The sequence below is a fragment of the Mustelus asterias genome, chromosome 27, assembly GCF_964213995.1.
Source record: "Mustelus asterias chromosome 27, sMusAst1.hap1.1, whole genome shotgun sequence".
NCBI lineage: Eukaryota > Metazoa > Chordata > Chondrichthyes > Carcharhiniformes > Triakidae > Mustelus > Mustelus asterias.
This window is the reverse complement of record NC_135827.1, coordinates 37,685,661-37,709,299: the sequence shown is the minus strand read 5'-3', so window position 1 is coordinate 37,709,299 and position 23,639 is coordinate 37,685,661. Positions and strand designations below refer to the sequence as shown.

Sequence of the window (23,639 nt, the reverse complement as noted above, 5' to 3'; positions counted from 1 at the left end):
TGGGAGGAAACCAGAGCACCCAGAGGAAACACAGACAGTGACCCAAGCTGGGAATCGAATCTGGGTCCCTGGCGCTGTGAGGCAGCAGTACTAACCACTGTGCCACCATGCCATCCATGATGGGTTGAATGGCCTTATTCTCTGCTGTAAGACTCTATCATTCAGTGGAATTGAAAACCGCGAAAGGTGCATAACAAGCAATTGAATCAATATCACCCGCTTTCCATAACCAAATAACAGTTGCACACTGTTTAATGCAGTATCTGTACTCCTCAAGGAGAGAGGCACAGTGCTGGGGAACAGCACATTCTCACATCTGAGTCATTCGACACCCGGTGCCAGCATCGGGTAAGACATAACATAAAATCAGCAACTTATACAGCACTGAAACAGGCCATTCGGCCCCACTTGTCTATTCTGCTGAGCTTCAAGACTGACCCCTCTTCAGGCACTTTAGATTCACATAAACCTCAGGTAATCACGTGGTTTCATCAAACTGTACCTTTAAGTAAAATACGCAAGACAAGTTTGGCGATTTAACTGCGGTAATGCAGTAAAGCAATTTGCATTTTATTTGCAGATCCCAGCTGCTCTTGGGTAAATGGTGGTGCAAATGTAAGAGGTTTCACAAGGTAAAGCTCACACATCCTGACACTAACCCTCCTCACTTCCTGCAACCTGTACATTGGTCCACATTCAGAAACAGAGACAAGCGCAGCCTGCAACTGAAGAGGCAGAAGCCAAAAGGACATGGAGGTCTCTGGATCCAAACCTTGTACAGGTGAGTGGGCGGCAGCTTGGGTAAGAGCTGTTAATATGTGATGGTAAGCCTTACATATCAGGAAGAGCTTTGGATACCACAGGCCAATCTAAACTGTGTTGGCCTATATCACCTGAGGATAAATAACAACGACAGACAGTATACACTTTTTACATGTACACCCTCAAAACCCAGCTCCAATTCATCCCCCACCTCTCCCTCTGACTGATTAACCTCCTGTCGCTGTTAGAATTTAACCGGTGACAACTTTGTATTGGATGTAATGTGACCAATGGTAACAAGCTGTAAGGGTCAGCTGACCCAGCAAACCATGCAACCAATTACAGAATGATGTGATGGTCAGCTGACCAGCTGACGCACTATAAATAAGAACCTGTTGGGAACTGTGGGGAACTTGGAGTGGCCCAGGGCGAGGCCCCAAGTTTGGAGTCATGAAGTTTCTTTATTAAACCCTTTCTTCGATTTATAAGTTGGAGTAAGTTTTGTTATATTTTTATTGTCTGCATTTGAAGAGTTCCTCCTGAAGAAGCAGTCTGACATCTAGAACCCAAGGAGCAGAAAGTTCCTCCAGCTAAATATTGGGAAGGCTGAAGCCATTGGCAGGAATTTTCCAGTCCCTCCCGGTGGTGGGATCTTCCGGTGCCATGAAGTGTTAATGTAAGCCTATTTGCGACACTAATAAATAACTTTAAACTTTTACTTCTCATGAAAGCACTGACTCTTGGGTCTAAATTCATACAGGAGCAGCTCTCCAGTATATCTCTGATGGATAACCCCAAGGCAGTGACTCCACAAACCATTCAGTCATTCTGGCCTCCAATGCATCCTGACCGTCTTCACTCTAAGATATGCAGCCATGCCTTCTGTTCCCTGAGCTCTGGAATTCCTTCCCTGAGCCTCTCTGACTCTCTCCTCCAAAATGCTCCTTAAAACCTACGCTTTTTTTAATGTATTCACAGGATGTGGGTGTCGCTGGCTTGGCCAGCATTTTCTATTGCCCATCCCTAATTGCCCTCATTGAGCTGCATTCTTGAATGGCTGCAGTGATGTGGTGTAGGTACATCCACAGTGCTGTTGGGAAGGAAATTCCAGGATTTTGACCCAGCGAGAGTGAAGGAATGGTGATATATTTTCAAGTCAGGATGGTGAGTTACTCGGAGGGAAGCAGAGATGTCTTGCTGCATCTGTACAGGGCATTGGTGAGGCCGCAGCTGGAATACTGTGTGCAGTATTGGTCCCCTTATTTGCGGAAGGATATATTGGCCTTGGAAGGAGTGCAGAGAAGGTTCACCAGGTTGATAACAGAGATGAGGGGTGTTGATTATGAGGAGAGACTGAGCAGATTGGGTTTGTATTCATTGGAATTTAGAAGGCTGAGGGGGGATCTTATAGAGACCTATAAGATAATGAAGGGGCTGGATAGGGTAGAGATGGAGAGATTCTTTCCACTTAGAAAGGAAACTAGAACTAGAGGGCACAGCCTCAAAATAAAGGGGGGTCAGTTTAGGACAGAGTTGAGGAGGAACTTCTTCCCTCAGAGGGTAGTGAATCTCTGGAATTCTCTGCCCACTGAAATGGTGGAGGCTACCTCGTTGAATATGTTTAAATCACGGATAGATGGATTCCTGATCGGTAAGGGAATTAGGGGTTATGGGGATCAGGCGGGTAAGTGGAACTGATCCACTTCAAATCAGCCATGATCTTATTGAATGGCGGGGCAGGCTCGAGAGGCTAGATGGCCTACTCCTGCTCCTATTTCTTATGTTCTTATGTTCTTAAGCTTGCAGGTGGTGGTGTTCCCCATGTATCTGCTGCTCTTGTCCTCCTAGGTGGTAGAGCTCATCGGTTCGGAAGCTGCTGTTGAAGGAATCTTGGCGATTTCGGTCACCTGTCCTAATAACCCCTGGAGTTCAAAGTTTATTTATTAGTGTTACAAGTAGGCTTTTCAACACTGCAATGAAGCTGCTGTGAAAATCCCCTAGTTGCCACACTCCGGTGCCTGTTCGGGTACACTGAGGGAGAATTTAGCATGGCCAATGCACCTAACCAGCACGTCTTTTGGACTGTGGGAGGAAACTAGAGCATCCGGAGGAAACCCATGCAGACACGGGGAGAATGTGCAAACTCCACACAGACAGCGACCCAAGCAGGGAATCGAACCTGGGTCCCTGGCGCCGTGAGGCAGCAGTGCTAACCCACTGTGCCACCGTGTCGCCTTGGAACTGCTGCCTCACAGCGCCAGGGACCTGGGTTCAATTCCAGCCTCGGGTGACAGTGTGGAGTTTGCATGTTCCAGTAACCACTGTGCCACAGTGCCGCCCCCAGGACATCAGAACATTTGACCAACAGTTTAGTTAAGTTAGTAGATTTTAATGAGCATCTTAAAGGAGGAGAGAGAGGGAACTGGGGCAAATCCAAAGCTGAAGACCTCGATCAGCAGGTGAAGGCATGGCTGGTGGGACGAAGCAAACCTGGGATTCGCAAGAAGTGGAAATTGGAGGAGCGTGGAGGTCTCAAAGGGGTGTACAGCTGAAGGAGTTTACAGAGATAGGGAGGACCGAGGCCATGAAGAAATTTGGAAAAAAGGGTGAGAAATTTAAAATTTAATTGTCGCTGGACTAGGAGCCAACGTAGATCAGTGAGCATTGGGATGGTAGATGAATGGAACACCTGGAGTAAACCCACGCAGACACGGGGAGAATGTGCAGACTCCGCACAGACAGTGACCCAAGAAGTAGAGAAAACTAGGAAGGGAAGATCAATGTGCATCTGTTAAGGTCAACGTGTCTTTCACTGTTTGTTGTTGTTTGCACTCTGCACAGTATTCATGAACACTGTCTGCTTCTGGGGAATGAATAAGTCAAATGCTGTTCCTGATGACTTGGGATCCTCAGATTTTTAACCAGTGCTGCTGTTGAACTTACCAATAGAGTAGCGTTCCTCTGCTGTCTTTATTCTTCTAGGTGGTAGAGGTTGCAGGTTTGGAAGCTGCTATTGAGTTGCTGCAGTGCTTGTAGATGTTGTTTGCTGCAGTCATGGTGTGGGGCTGCTGGAAGGAGTGAATATTTAAGTGAATACATGCGCATTGCAATGAGAATAATCATGTGATGTTAATGATCAGTGTAAATGGAGTCCCATGGAGCTATCTCCATTTTAAATTCTAGCATTTAAATTACATTTCGATACATAGACAAACCAAGCAACGTTACAGCCCTATTTTTGTCACCCTTAGAAATTAACTTGGTAAACAGGAAGCGGCCACTAATAAAACAGGAAATGTGGGACTGTGCATTTGCAGGAAATGTCTGTGGCGGAAGTTCACTGGGGCATGAGCAGTCCAAACAGGGCCTGCAAATGCTGTGCAGAACTTGCACTCTGATCCAATACTTTGGGATGCACTTTGCAATTCATCGCACACACCATCCTGGTTTACAGATACTGCAGCCATTTATTCCTCGTCATCATTGGGTTCAAATCCTGGAGGTCTCTTTAAAGTTCAAGTTTATTTATTAGTCACAAGTAGGCTTACATTAACACTGCAATGAAGTTACCTTGAAAATCCCCAAGTCGCCACACATCCGGCGCCTGTTTGGGTACACGGAGGGAGAATTTAGCATGGCCAAGGCACCCTAACCAGCACGTCTTTTGGACTGTGGGAGGAAATCAGAGCACCCGGAGGAAACCCATGCAGACGCGGGGAGAATGTGCAGATTCCGCACAGTGACCCAAGCTGGGAATCGATCCCTGGCACTGTGAGGCAGTAGTGCTAACCACTGTGCCACCGTGCTGCCCTGTACTGTGGCTACACCTTTACCAGACTGGAGCAGTCCAAGACTTACTGTCAGGGGCAGCTAGAGAATAGGTAATAAATATCGGCCTTGCCAATGATGCACCTATCCAATGAAATCATTTTTTAAAAATGGCTTGCAATCTGATGAAGCAACCATCCTTATCCCCTACACAGGGTAACACAGGATATACTCGTGGTAAACCACTGTTAGCTTATTACGTGTATATGTGACATGCCTGGACACAGTAGCGCAGTGGTTAGCACTGCTGCTTCACAGCTCCAGGGTCCCGGGTTCGATTCCCAGCTCGGGTCACTGTCTGTGTGGAGTTTGCACATTCTCCTCATGTCTGCGTGGGTTTCCTCCGGGTGCTCTGGTTTCCTCCCACAGTCCAAATATGTGCGGGTTAGGTTGATTGGCCAGGTTAAAAATTGCCCCTTAGAATCCTAAGATGCGTAGGTTAGAGGGATTAGTGGATAAAATATGTGGGGGTAGGCCCTGGGTGGGATTGTGGTCGGTGCAGACTCGATGGGCCGAATGGCCTCCTTCTGCACTGTAGGGTTTCTATGATTTCTATGATCCCTGCCGGCCCTACCCGAGACTCCTCCCCCCCCGGTCCAGGTATAAAGGCGACTGCTCCCCACCCCCCTGCCTCAGTCTGGACCAGTTCATCGGCATGGGTGTGCTCCAAGTCTTTTGCTAATAAAAGCCTATTTGTTCTTGCATACAAACTAGTCTTTGCTCGATTGATGGTGCATCAATACTCTACAGAAACAAGCTACTCGGCCCAACCAATCAATGCTGGTGTTCATGCTCCACTCCAGCCTCCCCCCATCTTTTCCAATCTAAATCTACATTGTCAGTAACCCTCTATTCCCTTCTCCTTCATTTGTTGTCCAGTTTCCCACTCAATGCATCAATATCACCAGCTGCAGCAAAACCACTACAAAGCCTAAAAGGAATGAAACCCGGATGAACCACCAGATGTCGATCTGGGCACTGGAAAGGGCAATGGCAAACCCAGCCCTTTCAACTCTGCCAAGTCCTCCTTACTAACATCTGGGGGCTAGTGTCAAAATTGGGAAAGCTGTCTCACAGATTAGTCAAGCAACCGCCTGACATAGTCACACTCACAGGATCATACCTTACAGGTAATGTCCCAGACACCACCACCTGTCTCACCGGTTGTGCAAATCCACCATGGAGGAGAAGCACAATGATATCCAGTGGGAAGGGAGTTGCCCTGGGAGTGCTCAACATCGACCATGAAATCTCATGGCATCAGGACAAACATGGGCAAGGAAACCTCCTGCTGATGACCACCCATGGCGCCAACCACCTCCCCGTCCCTCCCCCACTCAGCTGACAAGTCGGTACTCCTGCATGTTGAACACCAATTGGAAGAAGGGCTAAGAGTGGCAAGGGCACAGGATGTACTGTAGGTACAGGACTTTCTGTGGCCATCATAAAGAATGGCTCGGCAGCACTTGTTATGTGTTATAACCGGGGTTGGAGTGTGCATTTCTCTAGCCCCATTAGTCCACAGGTCATAGAGTCATAGAGGTTTACAGCATGGAAACAGGCCCTTTGGCCCAACTTGTCCATGCCGCCCAGTTTTTACCACTTAGCTAGTCCCAATTTCCCATTTTTGGCCCATATCCCTCTATACCCATCTTACTCATGTAATTGTCTAAATGCTTTTTAAAAGACAAAATTGTACCCGCCTCTACTACTGCCTCTGGCAGTTTGTTCCAGACACTCAGCACCCTCTGTGTGAAAAAATTGCCTCTCTGGACCCTTTTGTATCTCTCCCCTCTCACCTTAAACCTATGCCCTCTAATTTTGGGAAAAGATGTTGACTATCTAGCTGATCTATAGAGACCCATGGTCGCAACATTAATGTAAATGTTTCACTCACTCACCAAAATGGACACCTCTTACCTTTGCTACTGTTAGACTCAAAAGGTAAGAATAACCAGATGTCTTTCAATAAACTCAGAATGATTTGTTAATTAGGAACCAAAGCTTATTTTTAAAAACAAGCTGCAAAAACTGGTTAAAATACAATCTATAACTACTTACCCCTTTAAACCCATTTCCAAAGGGGAAACCTTGTGAAAAAAGGCTAAAGTTTGAAAAGTCTTGATGCTGTTGATCTGGTCTTCTTGTATGTGAAGATGGATCACTGGTCACAGTAGTTGCCTGGAAGTTTTTTCCAAAGGAGCTTCCATGTGGAGGGGAACAGAGCAAACTCTATATCCTTGGGATCCCTCTTGTCTCCATTTTTCAGGCTTCTTAAAGACAAGTGAGTTTTATTGAGACGTGGGTTCTCTGGCTGGATGGTGTTAACCACGCTGAGCTTTACGCAAGGCAGGGAAAGAGATTGGACAACCTTACTTGTTGGCTTACTCCCAAAACTGAGTCCAAAATACGTGTCAAAACAGAAACCTCTTTCAGTTGGGTGACTTCTGGTGAATCAGCAGGGTTACCAGCATCTGAAAATGCTGTTTGTTTTCTCAAGCAATTACAATTACAATTACAACGGGGACTAAGTAGAAAGGATCGAGAGCTTCAAGTTTTTAGGTGTCTAGATCGCCAACAACCTGTCCTGGTCCCCCCATACCAACACTATAGTTAAGAAAGCCCTCCAATGCCTCTACTTTCTCAGAAGACTAAGGAAATTTGGCATGTCAGCTACGATTCTCACTAACCTTTACAGATGCACCATAGAAAGCATTCTTTCTGGTTGTATCACAGCTTGGTATGGCTCCTGCTCTGCCCAAGACCGCAAGAAACTACAAAAGGCCGTGAATGTAGCCCAGTCCCATCACGCAAACCAGCCTCCCACCCATTGACTCTGTCTACACTTCCTGCTGCCCCGGAAAAGCAGCCAGCATAATTAAGGACCCCACGCACCCCGGACATTCTCTCTTCCACCTTCTTCCGTCGGGAAAAAGATACAAAAGTCTGAGGTCAGGTACCAACCGACTCAAGAACAGCTTCTTCCCTGCTGCTGTCAGATTTTTGAATGGACTTACCTTGCATTAAGTTGATCTTTCTCTACACCCTAGCTATGACTGTAACACTACATTCTGCACTCTCTCCTTTCCTTCTCTATGAACGGTATGCTTTGTCTGTGTAGCGCGCAAGAAACAATACTTTTCATGGTATGTTAATACATATGACAATAATAAACCAAATCAAATCAAATTACAAAACAAATACAGTGCAGCCCCATGATAACGCGATGGTTGGGGTCCATAAAATGTTATCGCGAAAAAAGCGGGTTCGTGCTAAATTGGGGTTCAAGAAAATCAGCGTTCAAACTTACCCAATGTTGACCTAACATCCTAAAACACCCCTATTATCGCCCTCATTGACCCGTTTTTTGCACGTTCACCATCTGGCAAGTGGATTACCTTTTAATTAAAGAATTCCGCGAATAAATCGTTGTTGTTACAGTAGAAATTAAAACACAAATTAATTTTTAGTAAAGCTTTTTAATAAACAAAACGACAACAGTTTATTTCTTAAAAAAGTGATCGAGTGTTCCTCGCTTGAACGTAGCATTTCGCTGGCTGCGAGCGAAATCTAGAATGCTTCTGAGTTGGAGGATTTTTATGTGGTCCACCTCCTGGGTCTGCAGAACTGGTACACTTGCCTCCGCCGGTGCGATAGTTACATTACGGACGATCTCGGCGTCCGTCAGATGCTCATATGTTGGGCATTCGTCATCGGCAGAGTGTCACTGGTGTAGCTCTTCTTTGCTGCATTCAGACAGCTTCTCTGCCTCACGCACATCTTCCTCTGTGAAGCCGTACAAATCTGGCTCGTCATCATCTTCCATGGTGGATTGGGCGTGATGAAAAGGCTGGCCCCAGATCCTTTCCCCAGCATTTCTCTACACATGACGAGCTGACTGGTGGAGCATGTTGGAAACAGCGGGGCGAGCGAGATTTGCCAATCATGAGTGGAAAATAAAAGGGTCCAATGATTCATCACGTTATATCCGAATTCGCGCTAAATTGGGGCGCGTAAAATCGGGGTTCCTCTGTAGCTCTCAATGCCCCAGGTGTCTTTGTCAGTCAATTAGCTGAAGTCATGGATTTCTTGGGGGAAAAGCAGCTTGCTCACAAACCAAAGTGAATTTGTAACCTTTTGTTAAAAAAACCCAAATGAACTCCCAAGAAAGTATCCCGATATTCCAATGTCCTTCCAATTTATAAAACACATAAGGGGTGTTGGGGATATGGATTCTGAGCATAATACTACTGATTGAACTGGCCCAGTCCTCAAGGATGTAACTGCTAGTCTGGGAAGCAGCGGATTGTCAGAGAACCAATCAGAAGGAAATCCTACTTGACCTCTGTGGTGAACCATCGTTGGTTCCCACTGGATAGTGCTGAGCCAGGGGCTGGCCAAGACTACAAGGATGTACATATGTTACTGTTGGATTGTGCTATTGTTGCTGTTGGGTTAGGGTGGGGTTGTTACACCTTTGTACTGTAGTGTTGTGGCACATCCCAGTCGGGCTCCGCCTCCTGGGAGAGGTATAAGAGTCCCTGCTCTGGCCGGGACCCCTTCAGTCTGGGATAGTGTACATAGGTTCTGGTGGCTTCATTAATAGTAAATAAAAGCCTTCATTTACTGAGCTTCGAGCCTCGTGTCTAAATTGATGTGCATCAATTTTATTTACTATTATTAAACTCTCGACGGAGAAAAAAAAAAGAAGAGAGAGAGTATGGAGCAAATCCTAAAGCCAGAACGTCTGACGCTAGATCCACGTGCGGTGGGCGCTTCTAACACCTTCGACCACTGGCTGAAGTGTTTCGAAGATTACCTGGCAGCCTCCGCAGCGGTCACCACAGATGATGACAGACTCCGGGTCCTCCATGCGAGGTTAAGCGACACAGTCTACCTCGCGATCCGTGCGGCCACTAATTACCCTAAGGCCCTCGATCTTCTAAAGAAGCGCTATACCAAACCACCTAACGAGATACACGCTCGTTACCTCCTAGCCACTCGACAACGGCAGTCGGGCGAAACGATGGAGGACTATGCCAATGAGCTCTTACAGCTAGCCAGGGGCTGTGACTGCAAAGCTGTGTCGACTGAGCAGAGCATGTACGACCTCGCCCGAGATGCGTTTGTGGCCGGGGTCGGATCGTCGTACATTCGACTTAAACTGTTGGAGAAGGGTAACCTTAATCTTACCCAGGCCATCGAGTTAGCAGAGATGCTCGAGTCGGCTTCAAAGAGCTTAGTCTTATATCCAGAGGACCACGTGGAGACAACGTGGCGGGAGCAGTCGCAAATCCCTCCTCGCCCCTCGGGTTCGAAATGCTGTGTAATGGCGTGCTCCCATTCGGGCCAGACGACGGCTGCAGCCCCGTGCGGCCCGCAGTGCTACTTCTGTGGAGGAGCAAAACATACCCGGCAAAAGTGTCCCGCTAAAGCTGTATTGTGCACCGCATGTGGTAAAAAAGGGCATTATGCAAAGGTGTGCCGATCGAAACCCAGGAACGGCAGTGCGGCCTGCGATTCTTCGGAGCTTGGATCATCATCGTCGAAGTCGTCGCGGGATTCGTCCACGTGCGAGGCCAGGACGACGCCATTACGGTCGACGGAGTCGGAGGAGTATGACCACCAGGGGTCGCGGAGTTTGGCGCCCTCACCCACGTGCGATTCATGGGGGCAGCCATGTTGGTCGACACTGACCACAAACGACCAGCAGGGGTCCTCCGCATTGATTTCAGCTGCCTGCAGTGGCGCTCATGAACCAACGGTGGCGTCGATCATCCTGGACCAGGCCAAGCCTCATAGACTCGATCATTCAATGATGAATAACCAGGTAAACAATCATGTGCTTTATTGTCTGTTTGACAGCGGGAGCACTGAGAGTTTTATCCACCCAGACACTGTGAAGAGGTGTGGACTCCAGATTCAACCTGCCAAACAGACAATCTCTATGGCATCAAGGTCCCGGTCTGTTGCCGTGCTAGGGAGTTGCGTGGTAACCTTGAAAGTACAAGGCACAGTTTACGAGCGCTTCAAGCTCCTTGTGTTGCCGTATCTTTGCGCGCCAATACTTCTCGGACTAAACTTCATGGTCCACTTGAGGAGCGTAATCCTACAGTACGGTGGGCCACTCCCTTCACTGGCAGTGGGAAAACAGCAGCAGCCTCCAAATTGCCCAACGCGCCCCGCCTGCAACCTCTCGACGCTAAAGATCACCACTCCCTCCTTGTTTCAGAATCTGGTACCAGGCTGCAAGCCCATCGCGACTAAAAGTAGGCGTTACAGCACTGAGGATCGGATCTTCATTAGATCTGAGGTTCAGTGGCTCCTCAAAGAAGGGATCATACAACCCAGTGTTAGTCCATGGAGAGCACAGGTTGTGGTGGTCAAGAGTGGGAACAAACCCCGGATGGTCATTGACTACAGTCAGACCATTAACCGATATACGCAGCTGGATGCGTATCCTCTCCCGCGCATATCTGATATGGTCAATCAGATTGCGCAGTACCGGGTGTTCTCCACCATAGACCTCAAGTCCGCCTACCACCAACTCCCCATTCGCCCAGAGGACCGACAATACACGGCTTTTGAGGCGGATGGTCGCTTGTATCATTTTCTCAGGGTTCCCTTTGGTGTCACCAATGGGGTCTCGGTATTCCAGCGTGCTATGGACCGAATGGTGGACCAGAACGGGCTGCTGGCTACCTTCCCGTACCTGGATAATGTCACCATCTGCGGCCATGACCAGCAGGACCACGACACAAACCTCCTGAACCTCTTACGCACTGCATCTCGCCTGAACTTGACCTACAACAGGGAGAAGTGTGTGTTTCGTACGCGCCGTTTAGCCATCCTAGGATATGTGGTGGAAAACGGGGTCATTGGCCCTGATCCAGACCGTATGTGCCCCCTTGCTGAACTTCCCTTGCCTGCGAGTGCAAAAGCACTGAGAAGATGCCTAGGCTTCTTCTCTTATTATGCGCAGTGGGTTCCCAACTACGCGGACAAAGCCCGTCCGCTTATTAAGTCCACGACTTTTCCCCTAACGCCAGAGGCCCAATTGGCCTTCGAGAAATTGAAAGACGACATCGCGAAAGCTACGATGCACGCGGTAGACGAGTCCATCCCCTTTCAGGTGGAAAGCGATGCATCTGGTTTCGCCCTGGCCGCCACACTTAACCAGGCGGGCAGGCCTGTCGCATTTTTTTCCCGCACCCTCCAAGGCCCCGAAATTCGGCATTCAGCAGTGGAAAAGGAGGCCCAGGCCATTGTGGAGGCCGTCAGACACTGGCGTCATTACTTGGCGGGAAAACGGTTCACCCTGATCGCGGACCAGCGGTCCGTGGCGTTCATGTTTAACAACACGCAGAGGGGCAAGATCAAGAATGACAAGATCTTGCAGTGGAGAATTGAACTCTCCACCTATAACTACGATATCATGTATCGTCCAGGGAAACTCAATAAGCCCTCGGATGCCCTCTCGCGTGGAACATGCGCTAGTATTCAGGAGGATCGTTTGAACGCCCTCCATAATGATCTGTGCCATCCTGGGGTCACTCGGCTCTACCACTTTGTAAAAGCCCGCAACCTGCCTTACTCGGTGGAGGACGTTAGGTCGGTAACAAGGAGCTGTCGGATTTGCGTGGAATGCAAACCACACTTTTACCGACCTGACCGGGCACATTTGGTCAAGGCCACTCGTCCCTTCGAGAGACTGAGTGTTGATTTTAAGGGCCCCCTTCCCTCAACAGATCGGAACGTGTACTTTCTAAACATCATCGATGAGTACTCCCGGTTCCCTTTTGTTGTTCCCTGCTCGGATACATCCGCTGCCACGGTTATCAAGGCATTCCGTGATCTTTTTACCCTGTTCGGGTACCCCAGCTACATCCATAGCGACAGGGGCTCGTCGTTCATGAGCGATGACTTGAGGCAATTCCTGCTCTCATACGGGATTGCCTCTAGTAGGACCACGAGTTACAACCCTAGGGGTAATGGACAGGTGGAACGCGAGAATGCTACAGTCTGGAAGGCTGTCTTACTGGCGTTGAAGTCCAAAGGTCTTCCAGTCTCCCGTTGGCAAGAGGTGCTCCCTGATGCGCTCCACTCTATTCGCTCCCTCCTGTGTACGGCAACCAATGCTACTCCCCACGAGAGGGTGTTCTCATTCCCTCGGAAGTCTTCCTCGGGGATCTCTTTACCGTCTTGGTTGACGTACTCAGGACCCGTCCTCCTGCGGCGACATGTAAGGGCCCGCAAGTCCGACCCCTTGGTCGAACAGGTCCATCTCCTCCACGCCAACCCTCAGTATGCCTACCCTGACGGGCGAGAGGACACGGTCTCGATCCGAGACCTGGCGCCAGCAGGGGACGTAGCAACCCCTGTCGCTCCCATACCCCCAGTAACAAACCCATTATCTCTCATTTCTTCCCCGGACACGGCGCGGGCAGCATCGGGACCATTGCTTAACCATTTTACTCCCATGTACAGCTTGTCTGAGCCCAGAAGATGGTCGCCACCGCAGGGCGTGTCAGGATCCCCTGGACTACCGTCACCTCAGGGTCAACCGGCCTGTGAGTCCGTGGAAGAACAGCTGGACGCCGTTTTGGGGAGAACGCCACCGCAAGTGCCTACTCCGGTGTCACCGCCGGTATTGAGGAGGTCACAACGACGGTGCGGTCCCCCTGACCGTCTGAACTTATAGACTGCTGACATTTTATTCTGGTTTTTGTACCCCGCCGGCCTTTGTTTTCAAAGGAGGGGTGAATGTGGTGAACCATCGTTGGTTCCCACTGGATAGTGCTGAGCCAGGGGCTGGCCAGGACTACAAGGATGTACATATGTTACTGTTGGATTGTGCTATTGTTGCTGTTGGGGTTAGGGTGGGGTTGTTACACCTTTGTACTGTAGTGTTGTGGCACATCCCAGTCGGGCTCCGCCTCCTGGGAGAGGTATAAGAGTCCCTGCTCTGGCCGGGACCCCTTCAGTCTGGGATAGTGTACATAAGTTCTGATAGCTTCATTAATAGTAAATAAAAGCCTTCATTTACTGAGCTTCGAGCCTCGTGTCTAAATTGATGTGCATCAACCTCATCCCCACCAGTCGACATGTTGTAGATGCTCTGTGCAGGACGGTGTTGGTAGGAGCGACCACTCCACTGAGCTTGTGGAGATGAAGTCCCCAATCTTCACATTGAGGATACTCTCCATTATGTTGTGTGGCGCTTGCTAAATGGGATAGGTTTTGAACAGATCTAGCAACTCAAAACTGCATCCATGAGACACTGTGAGCCATCAGCAGCATCAGAATTATACTCAGTCATAATCTGTAACCTCATGGCCCGGCGTATCCTATTACCATTATTATCAAGATGTGGAGATGCCGGCGTTGGACTGGGGTAAACACAGTAAGAAGTCTCGCAACACCAGGTTAAAGTCCAACAGGTTTATTTGGTAGCAAAAGCCACGAGCTTTCGGAGCGCTGCTCCTTCGTCAGGTAAGTGGGAGTTCTGTTCACAAATATGGCATATAAAGACACAAACTCAATTTACAAAATAATGGTTGGAATGCGAGTCTTTACAGGTAATCAAGTCTTAAAGGTACAGACAATGTGAGCGGAGAAAGGGTTAAGCACAGGTTAAAGAGGTGTGTATTGTCTCCAGCCAGGACAGTTAGTGAGATTTTGCAAGCCCAGGCAAGTCGTGGGGGTTACAGATAGTGTGACATGAACCCAAGATCCCGGTTGAGGCCGTCCTCATGTGTGCGGAACTTGGTTATCAGTTTCTGCTCAGTGACTCTGCGTTGTCGTGTGTCGTAAAGGCTGCCTTGGAGAACGCTTACCCGAAGATCAGAGGCCGAATGCCCATGACCGCTGAAGTGTTCCCCAACAGGAAGAGAACACTCTTGCCTGGTGATTGTCAAGCGGTGTTCATTCATCCATTGTCGTAGTGTCTGCATGGTCTCCCCAGTGTACCATGCCTCGGGACATCCTTTCCTGCAGCGTATCAGGTAGACAACATTGGCCGAGTTGTAAGAGTATGTGCTGTGAACCTGGTGGATGGTGTTCTCATGTGAGATGATGGCATCCGTGTCGATGATCCGGCACGTCTTGCAGAGGTTGCTGTGGCAGGGTTGTGTGGTGTCGTGGTCACTGTTCTCCTGAAGGCTGGGTAGTTTGCTGCGGACAATGGTCTGTTTGAGGTTGTGCGGTTGTTTGAAGGCAAGAAATGGGAGTGTGGGGTTGGCCTTGGCGAGATGTTCGTCTTCATCAATGACATGTTGAAGGCTCCGGAGAAGATATCGTAGCTTCTCCGCTCCGGGGAAGTACTGGACGACGAAGGGTACTCTGTCCACCGTGTCCCGTGTTTGTCTTCTGAGGAGGTTGGTGCGGTTTTTCGCTGTGGTGCATTGGAACTGTCGATCGATGAGTCGAGCGCCATATCCTGTTCTTATGAGGGCATCTTTCAGCGTCTGGAGGTGTCTGTTGCGATCCTCCTCATCCGAGCAGATCCTGTGTATACGGAGGGCTTGTCCGTAGGGGATGGCTTCTTTAATGTGTTTAGGGTGGAAGCTGGAGAAATGGAGCATCGTGAGGTTATCCGTGGTCTTGCGGTACAGTGAAGTGCTGAGGTGACCATCCTTGATGGAGATGCGTGTGTCCAAGAATGCAACCGATTCCGGAGAGTAGTCCATGGTGAGTCTGATGGTGGGATGGAACTTGTTGATGTCATCATATAGTTGTTTCAGTGATTGTTCATCATGAGTCCAAAGGAAGAAAATGTCATCGATGTATCTAGTGTATAGCATCGGTTGAAGGTCCTGTGCGGTGAAGAAGTCTTGTTCGAACCTGTGCATAAAGATGTTGGCATATTGAGGGGCCAATTTGGTCCCCATGGCTGTTCCGTGTGTCTGGATGAAGAACTGATTGTTGAAGGTGAAGACATTGTAGTCCAGGATGAAGCGGATGAGTTGTAAAATTGTATCTGGAGAGTGGTAGTTGTCGGCGATGAGCACTGAGGTAGTTGCAGCAATGCCATCGTCGTGGGGGATGCTGGTGTAGAGTGCCGAGACATCCATTGTGAAGAGGAGTGCTCCTGGTTCAACTGCTCCATGTGTGCCGAGTTTCTGTAAGAAACTCTGCCTTATTATCAAGACAGAGATTCAATCCGAGTTCAGTGAAGAATGTCAGGAGCAGCGTGAGGCATACCTAAAAACAAGAAGGGCAAGTTTACCATTACATTGCACCCATTTTTGAGTGCGATGCAGTGGTAAATTGGGGACGTAAAGCGATTAGCACGATTGGCGCCAGTTTTTGCGACCGGCGCCATTTTACAAGTGCCGGATTTCCGGCGCAGTCGGCCTCTCGCCGGAAATTGTCAGGCTAATGTATTTACATTTATTTTAATGCTGTTTAACATCTTCTTAGCGAGCCCAACACTCAATCATCCGGGCTCGCCCCGCCCCCCCCCCTCTATGACCTCGCCGGGAAAGGTTCTCACCGGTGAGGAATGGACATGCTCCCCATGAACGGGGAGCAGTCGACTTGGCCTCGCCGGTGAAACCAGAGGCCATTGAGGCCCCCCCGGGGAGGCCGAGGGCAAGGAGGGGGTGCTCCTTGGGCAGTTCCACCCTGGCACCTGGGCAATGCCAGTCGGACACCTGGGCAGTGCCGGAGGGTGGCAACTCGGGGAATTTCACAGTAATTTCATTGCAGAATAATGTATGCCTTACTTATGACTAATAAATAAGCTTTAACTTTGGTGAACATGCAATACAGAACTACTCACATGCCAAACAGTCCAATTAACAAGCAATAAACAGAGCTAAATGATTCTATGATCAAATCTAAGCTCTGTAGTCCTGCCACATCCAGTTGTGAATGGTGGTGGATAACATGACGAATCATAGAATCCCTACAGTGCAGAAGGAGGCCATTCGGCCCGTCAAGTCTGCACCGACAACAATCCCACCCAGGCCCTATTCCTGTAACACCATACATTTACCCTGTTAATTCTCCTGACATTAGGGTCAATTTAGCATGGCCAATCAACCTAACCTGCATATCTTTGGACTGTGGGAGGAAACCGGAGCACCCGGAGGAAACTCACGCAGACACGGGGAGAGCGTGCAAACTCCACACAGACAGTGACCTGAGGCTGGAATTGAACCCGGGTCCCTGGGTGCTGTGAGGCAGCAGTGCCAACCACTGTGCCACCGTGCCGCCCCGTAACGAGAGATTTTTTTTTAATTTTGGGGAGATTATGTTTATATTCTGTGTAGGTAAAGAAGGCTGTGTGTGTCCAAGATTAATTAAACGTGGGGAAGGCTACTAGAGACAGGTTGTCTGTGAGGGCTAACAGATGAAATGTTAAAGGTGTTAGGTTGGCACATTTGTAATGAGAGGTTATGGTGGGTTTGAGTTACAAGTAAATAGGTTGGATCTAAAATTTGCGTTGTGGGATAAGTGGGGAGATTGCTATTATCAGCTGTTGAATTTCAAAAGGGAGTTCAGAGGTGGCAAGGAACATTTGCATTTTACAAAGTTTCCATGAGTAAACAGGGGAAGATTTATTACATTTATTGACCCAAAAGTAGAGGCAAAATAGAAAACATGAAAGGTTTTTTTGTATTTGGAGAAGTTGAATTCAAAGAGATGTTTCAGGATGATGGAATTTGAGATGAAAGGGAAAAGGTATTTAAGGTGGAATGTTCAAAATTCCACACAAAACACTGTAGACATCGGCAGGACCGGAAGATCCCATTGTGAGCCATCTCCACCATCGGAAAGCACGCCGTGGGGGCCTGGGAAATCCCGCCCTCCATTAAACCAGTTGCAGCGTGTGGTGGTGTGTGGGAAGAGTTTATTCAGATGGCGAAGGAACCCAAGCAGGTGGAATGAAAAGGATTACAGATAAACAACAACAAAAACAACAACTTGCCATTACATAGTGCTCTGACTGAGAATAACATCCCAAGGTGCTTCACGGGAGTGTTATCAAACAAAAGTGAGGCATATGCGGATAGAGTCGGTTTAGCTCAGTTGGCTGGACAGCTGGTGAGTGATGCCAACAGTACGGGTTCGATTCCCGTACCGGCTGAGGTTATTCAACTTTGCCCCTTGCCTGAGGTGTGGTGACCTCAGGTTAAATCACCACCGGTCACAGCCTACAGTCATCTGGGGTTTCGAGTTCAGATGACCCTTTGTCGAAGCTCTTCTTTTCTCTCCTCAAAGATGCTGCCAGACCTGCTGAGATTTTCCAGCATTTTCTCTTTTGGTTTCAGATTCCAGCGTCCGCGGTATTTTGCTTTTATTTCATGGTCATCTGGGACTATGGCGACTTCACCTTTTAAGACTGGTGACCAAAAACCTGGTCAAAGAGGCAGGTTTTAAGGAGCGTCTTAAAGGAGGAGATAGAGGTAGAGAGGCACAGAGGTGGAGGGTGGAAACTCCAGAGACTAGGGGCTCGGCAGAACAAGGCACTGTGCTGGGGTGATTAAAATCAAAGGTGGGAGAGAGGTCAGAATTAGAGGAGGACAGAGAACCCGGAGGGTTGTGGAGTTGAATGGACTTGAACTTCTAACTGAGAGGTAAGAGCTCTACCAACTACCTCAAAACTGAAACAGCTGTATGGTACTACTTCTTTATCCTAAAGCTGGGCACTTGTTAAAAAGATGTGGAGATGCCGGCGTTGGACTGGGGTAAGCACAGTAAGAAGTCTCACAGACAGAGGATCTCCAAGAAGATCACGCATATCGACACAGACAGGGGATCTCTGAGAAGATCGCGCATATCGACACAGCCAGGGGATCTCCAAGAAGATTGCGCATATCAACACAGACAGAGGATCTCCAAGAAGATCGCGCATATCGACACAGACAGGGGATCTCCAAGAAGATTGCGCATATCGACACAGACAGGGGATCTCCAAGGAGATCGCGCATATCGACACAGACAGGGGATCTCCAAGAAGATCACGCATATCGACACAGACAGAGGATCTCTGAGAAGATTGCGCATATCGACACAGACAGGGGATCTCCAAGAAGATCGCGCATATCGACACAGACAGAGGATCTCTGAGAAGATCACGCATATCGACACAGACAGGGGATCTCCAAGAAGATCACGCATATCGACACAGACAGGGGATCTCCAAGGAGATCGCGCATATCGACACAGACAGGGGATCTCCAAGAAGATCACGCATATCGACACAGACAGAGGATCTCTGAGAAGATTGCGCATATCGACACAGACAGGGGATCTCCAAGAAGATCACGCATATCGACACAGACAGGGGATCTCTGAGAAGATCGCGCATATCGACACAGACAGGGGATCTCCAAGAAGATCACGCATATCGACACAGACAGGGGATCTCCAAGAAGATCACGCATATCGACACAGACAGGGGATCTCCAAGAAGATCACGTATATCGACACAGACAGGGGATCTCCAAGAAGATCACGCATATCGACACAGACAGGGGATCTCCAAGAAGATCACGCATATCGACACAGACAGGGGATCTCTGAGAAGATCGCGCATATCGACACAGACAGGGGATCTCCAAGAAGATCACGCATATCGACACAGACAGGGGATCTCCAAGAAGATCACGCATATCGACACAGACAGGGGATCTCCAAGAAGATCACGCATATCGACACAGACAGGGGATCTCCAAGAAGATCACGCATATCGACACAGACAGGGGATCTCTGAGAAGATCGCGCATATCGACACAGACAGGGGATCTCCAAGAAGATCACGCATATCGACACAGACAGGGGATCTCCAAGAAGATCACGCATATCGACACAGCCAGGGGATCTCCAAGAAGATCACGCATATCGACACAGACAGGGGATCTCCTAGAAGATCACGCATATCGACACAGACAGGGGATCTCCAAGAAGATCACGCATATCGACACAGACAGGGGGTCTCTGAGAAGATCGCGCACATCGACACAGACAGGGGGTCTCTGAGAAGATCGCGCACATCGACACAGACAGGGGGTCTCTGAGAAGATCGCGCACATCGACACAGACAGGGGGTCTCTGAGAAGATCGCGCATATCGACACAGACAGGGGGTCTCTGAGAAGATCGCGCACATCGACACAGACATCATTTAACCTGGTGTTGTGAGACTTCTAACTGCATTTGTTAAAATACAGTGGAAGATGGTTGTGAGAAATTCAGCAACAAAATCTCTGGCAAATATATTTATTTCCAGGGAAGAGGTTAAAAATTAACAGCAGCATTGGCAGCGGGAAAAGGAAGAATTCCATCACCTTTCTCTGATTACGGGAGGCTATTGTCAGACTAGTCTGACCCTGGCCTTTAGCCAATACCAGCCAGTACTCCCATTCATCAAACCTTGGAAAACAGAAACAGTGTTACTATGTCAGCATCTAAACAAACAACTAATGCTGGAAGAAAAGCATCCTCATTATGCAATCGAGGCCGGATTTTAACCCCACCCAAATCCTGACCAATGAGAATAGAGTGTGAAGGGAGGTTAAAATGGTCAGCGACCTATTTAGCCCCGCCCCCATTGACCGCACACCATGTATTACTTTAACAGTGACTAGGGGCGGCACGGTGGCACAGTGGTTAGCCCTGCTGCCTCACAGCTCCAGGGACCTGGATTCGATTCCCAGCTTGGGTCACTGTCTGTGCAGAGTTTGCACATCCTCCCCGCGTCTGCGTGGGTTTCCTCCGGGTGCTCCGGTTTCCTCCCACAATCCAAAGATGTTCGGGTTGGCTGAATTGGGGATGCTAAATTGCCCCTTAGTGTCCTGAGATGCATACATCAGAGTGATTAGCGGGGTAAATATGTGGGGTTACAGCGATAGGGCTTTGGGTGGGATTGTGTCAGTGCAGACTCGATGGGCCGAATGGCCTCCTTCTGCACTGTAGGGATTCTATGATTCTTTCTATACCCAGGTCAGACTGAGAGGCCCTCACACCAGGCAGCCGCAACGTTTCCAAATCTACCTGCACATGTTCCTGGAGGCATCATCACATGGCCTCTTGCCTCCATCTCCCCCCACCTCCCCCAGCCCCACATTTCCACTAGCATGGACACAAAGGGCCAAATCCCCTCCTTCTATAACTGTTCTGTGATTCTGTGATTAAAGTGACAGGACTATCTTGAAAATGAATTGTTCATATACCTACCAGCCTGACTATACTGACCCCAGGTTTGGGTGGGATGTCATGCCTCAGCTATTTAAATAAGTTTTAAGTTTTATTTACTAGTGTCACAAGTAGGCTTACATTGACATTGCAATGAAGTTACTGTGAAAATCCCCCAGTCGCCACACTCCGGCGCCTGTTCAGGTACACTGAGAGAGAATTTAGCACGGCCAATGCACCTAATCAGCATGTCTTTCAGACTGTGGGAGGAAACCCGGAGCACCCGGAGGGGACCCACGCAGAGACGGGGAGAATGTACAAACTCCACACAGACAGTGACCCAAGCTGGGAATTGAACCCATGTCCCTGGCGCTGTGAGGCGTCTATGGTAGTCATGATGTGGAGATGCCGGCGTTGGACTGGGGTAAACACAGTAAGAAGTTTAACAACACCAGGTTAAAGTCCAACAGGTTTATTTGGTAGCAAAAGCCACACAAGCTTTCGAGGCTCTGAGCCCCTTCTTCAGGTCTGAAGAAGGGGCTCAGAGCCTCGAAAGCTTGTGTGGCTTTTGCTACCAAATAAACCTGTTGGACTTTAACCTGGTGTTGTTAAACTTCTTGCTGTGAGGCAGCAGTGCTAACCACTGTGCCACCGTGCCGCCCACAAGACCCAAGAGATAAAATGGTGCAGGCTTCACGTCAGTGAGCTTGACACCCCTCATCCCTTGCCTTAGACACATTCATCCTTTGGTCCCACTCCTAATGTTTGTGAAATACAGATCTATACTGGACACAATAATACATTACAATAATATAAATTACTGCGGGTGCTGGAATCTGAAACAAAGATGGAAAATGCTGGAAAATCTCAGCAGGTCTGACCATGTCTGATTGGATTTGATTTGATTTATTATTGTCTTATGTATTAATATGCAGTGAAAAGTATTGTTTCTTGCATGCTATACAGACAAAACATACCGTTCATAGAGATCTGTCGAGAGAGAATAGAGCCATCATTTCAAGTTGGGGATGACCCTTCTGGCATTATTCTCTCTCAGTAAGAAGTCTAACAACACCAGGTTAAAAAACTTTAACTGGGTGTTGTTAGACTTCTTACCGTGTTTACCCCAGTCCAATGCCGGCATCTCCACATCATGATTATTCTCTCTCCACAGATGCTGTCAGACCTGCTGAGATTTTCCAACATTTTCTGTTTTTGTCATAGTACATTGCAATATGTGAGCACACTATAATAAGTTATTCATTAATTAATCCTATTAAAAAATTCAGGAGAAACTTCTTTACCCAGAGCTTGGTGCAAATGTGGACCTCACGAGCTTAAGGAGTAGTTAAAATAAATAACATAATATCCGTTCGGGTGACACATTAAACCCAGGACCCATGTGTGCTTGGGTGGAATTTAAAATCCCATGGCACAATTCCAAAGAAGGGCAGTGGAATCCTCCTAATGTCCTGGCCAATATCTGTCCCCCATCAACATCACAAGACAAGCAGATTATACAGTCATGATCACATTGTTCTTTGTGGAAGTTTGATGTGTGTAAATTAGCTGCTGTGTTTGATCCATTACAACAGAGACTCCACTTCCACAGTAACTCCTTTTTGCTGTAAAGCTTTTTTGGATCTGTGGTAGTTGAGAAAATCATGATATGAATGCAAGTCTATTTTTTTCTTTCATCAATGTCTTTAAGATATGTTTGGATAAACACATGAGGAAGATAGGAATCGGAAGAATAGGTGGCAGGGTGGCACAGCGGTTAGCACTGCTGCCTCACAGCGCCAGGTACCCCGGATTCAATTCCAGCCTTGGGTGACTGCCTGTGTGGAGTTTGCACATTCACCCCGTGACACAAAAAAACATCAGAAAAGTTGGGGGACGACAGGGTTTAGTGAGGGGGGAACTGAAGGAAATCAGTATTAATAGACACCGCTCAACAATCACCAGGCAGGAATGTTCCCTTCCAGTTGGGAAACACGTCAGCAGTCACGGGCATTCAGCCTCTGATCTTCGGGTAAGCGTTCTCCAAGGCGGCCTTCACGACACATGACAACGCAGAATCGCTGAGCAGAAACTGATAGCCAAGTTCCGCACAAATGAGGACGGCCTCAACTGGGATCTTGGGTTCATGTCACACTATCTGTAACCCCCATGACTTGCCTGAGCTTGCAAAATCTCACTAACCGTCCTGGCTGGAGACCATAAGACCATAAGACATAGGAGCGGAAGTAAGGCCATTCGGCCCATCGAGTCCACTCCACCATTCAATCATGGTTGATTTCAACTCCATTTACCCGCTCTCTCCCCATAGCCCTTAATTCCTCGAGAAATCAAGAATTTATCAATTTCTGTCTTGAAGACGCTCAACGTCTCGGCTTCCACAGCCCTCTGTGGCAATGAATTCCACAGACCCACCACTCTCTGGCTGAAGAAATTTCTCCTCATCTCTGTTCTAAAGTGACTCCCTTTTATTCTAAGGCTGTGCCCCCGCGTCCTAGTCTCCCCTGTTAATGGAAACAACTTCCCTACGTCCATCCTATCTAAGCCGTTCATTATCTTGTAAGTTTCTATCAGATCTCCCCTCAACCTCCTAAACTCCAATGAATATAATCCCACGATCCTCAGACGTTCATCGTATGTCAGGCCTACCATTCCTGGGATCATCCGTGTGAATCTCCGCTGGACCCGCTCCAGTGCCAGTATGTCCTTCCTGAGGTGTGGGGCCCAAAATTGCTCACAGTACTCCAAATGGGGCCTAACCAGTGCTTTATAAAGCCTCAGAAGTACATCCCTGCTTTTGTATTCCAAGCCTCTTGAGATAAATGACAACATTACATTTGCTTTCCTAATTACGGACTCAACCTGCAAGTTTACCTTTAGAGAATCCTG

General features: G+C 48.4%; 1 protein-coding gene across 1 annotated transcript in view; it reads left to right on the top strand.

Moving 5' to 3' along the window:
* The first annotated feature begins 697 nt into the window (after positions 1–697).
* Positions 698–23,639, top strand: part of LOC144479969 (Na(+)/H(+) exchange regulatory cofactor NHE-RF3-like) — a 72,969-nt gene continuing 50,027 nt past the window's right edge. The window contains exon 1 of the mRNA XM_078199101.1: positions 698–781. Within this exon, the coding sequence (XP_078055227.1) occupies positions 751–781 (31 nt within the window). The 5' untranslated portion in view covers positions 698–750. The remainder of the gene's footprint in view (positions 782–23,639) is intronic.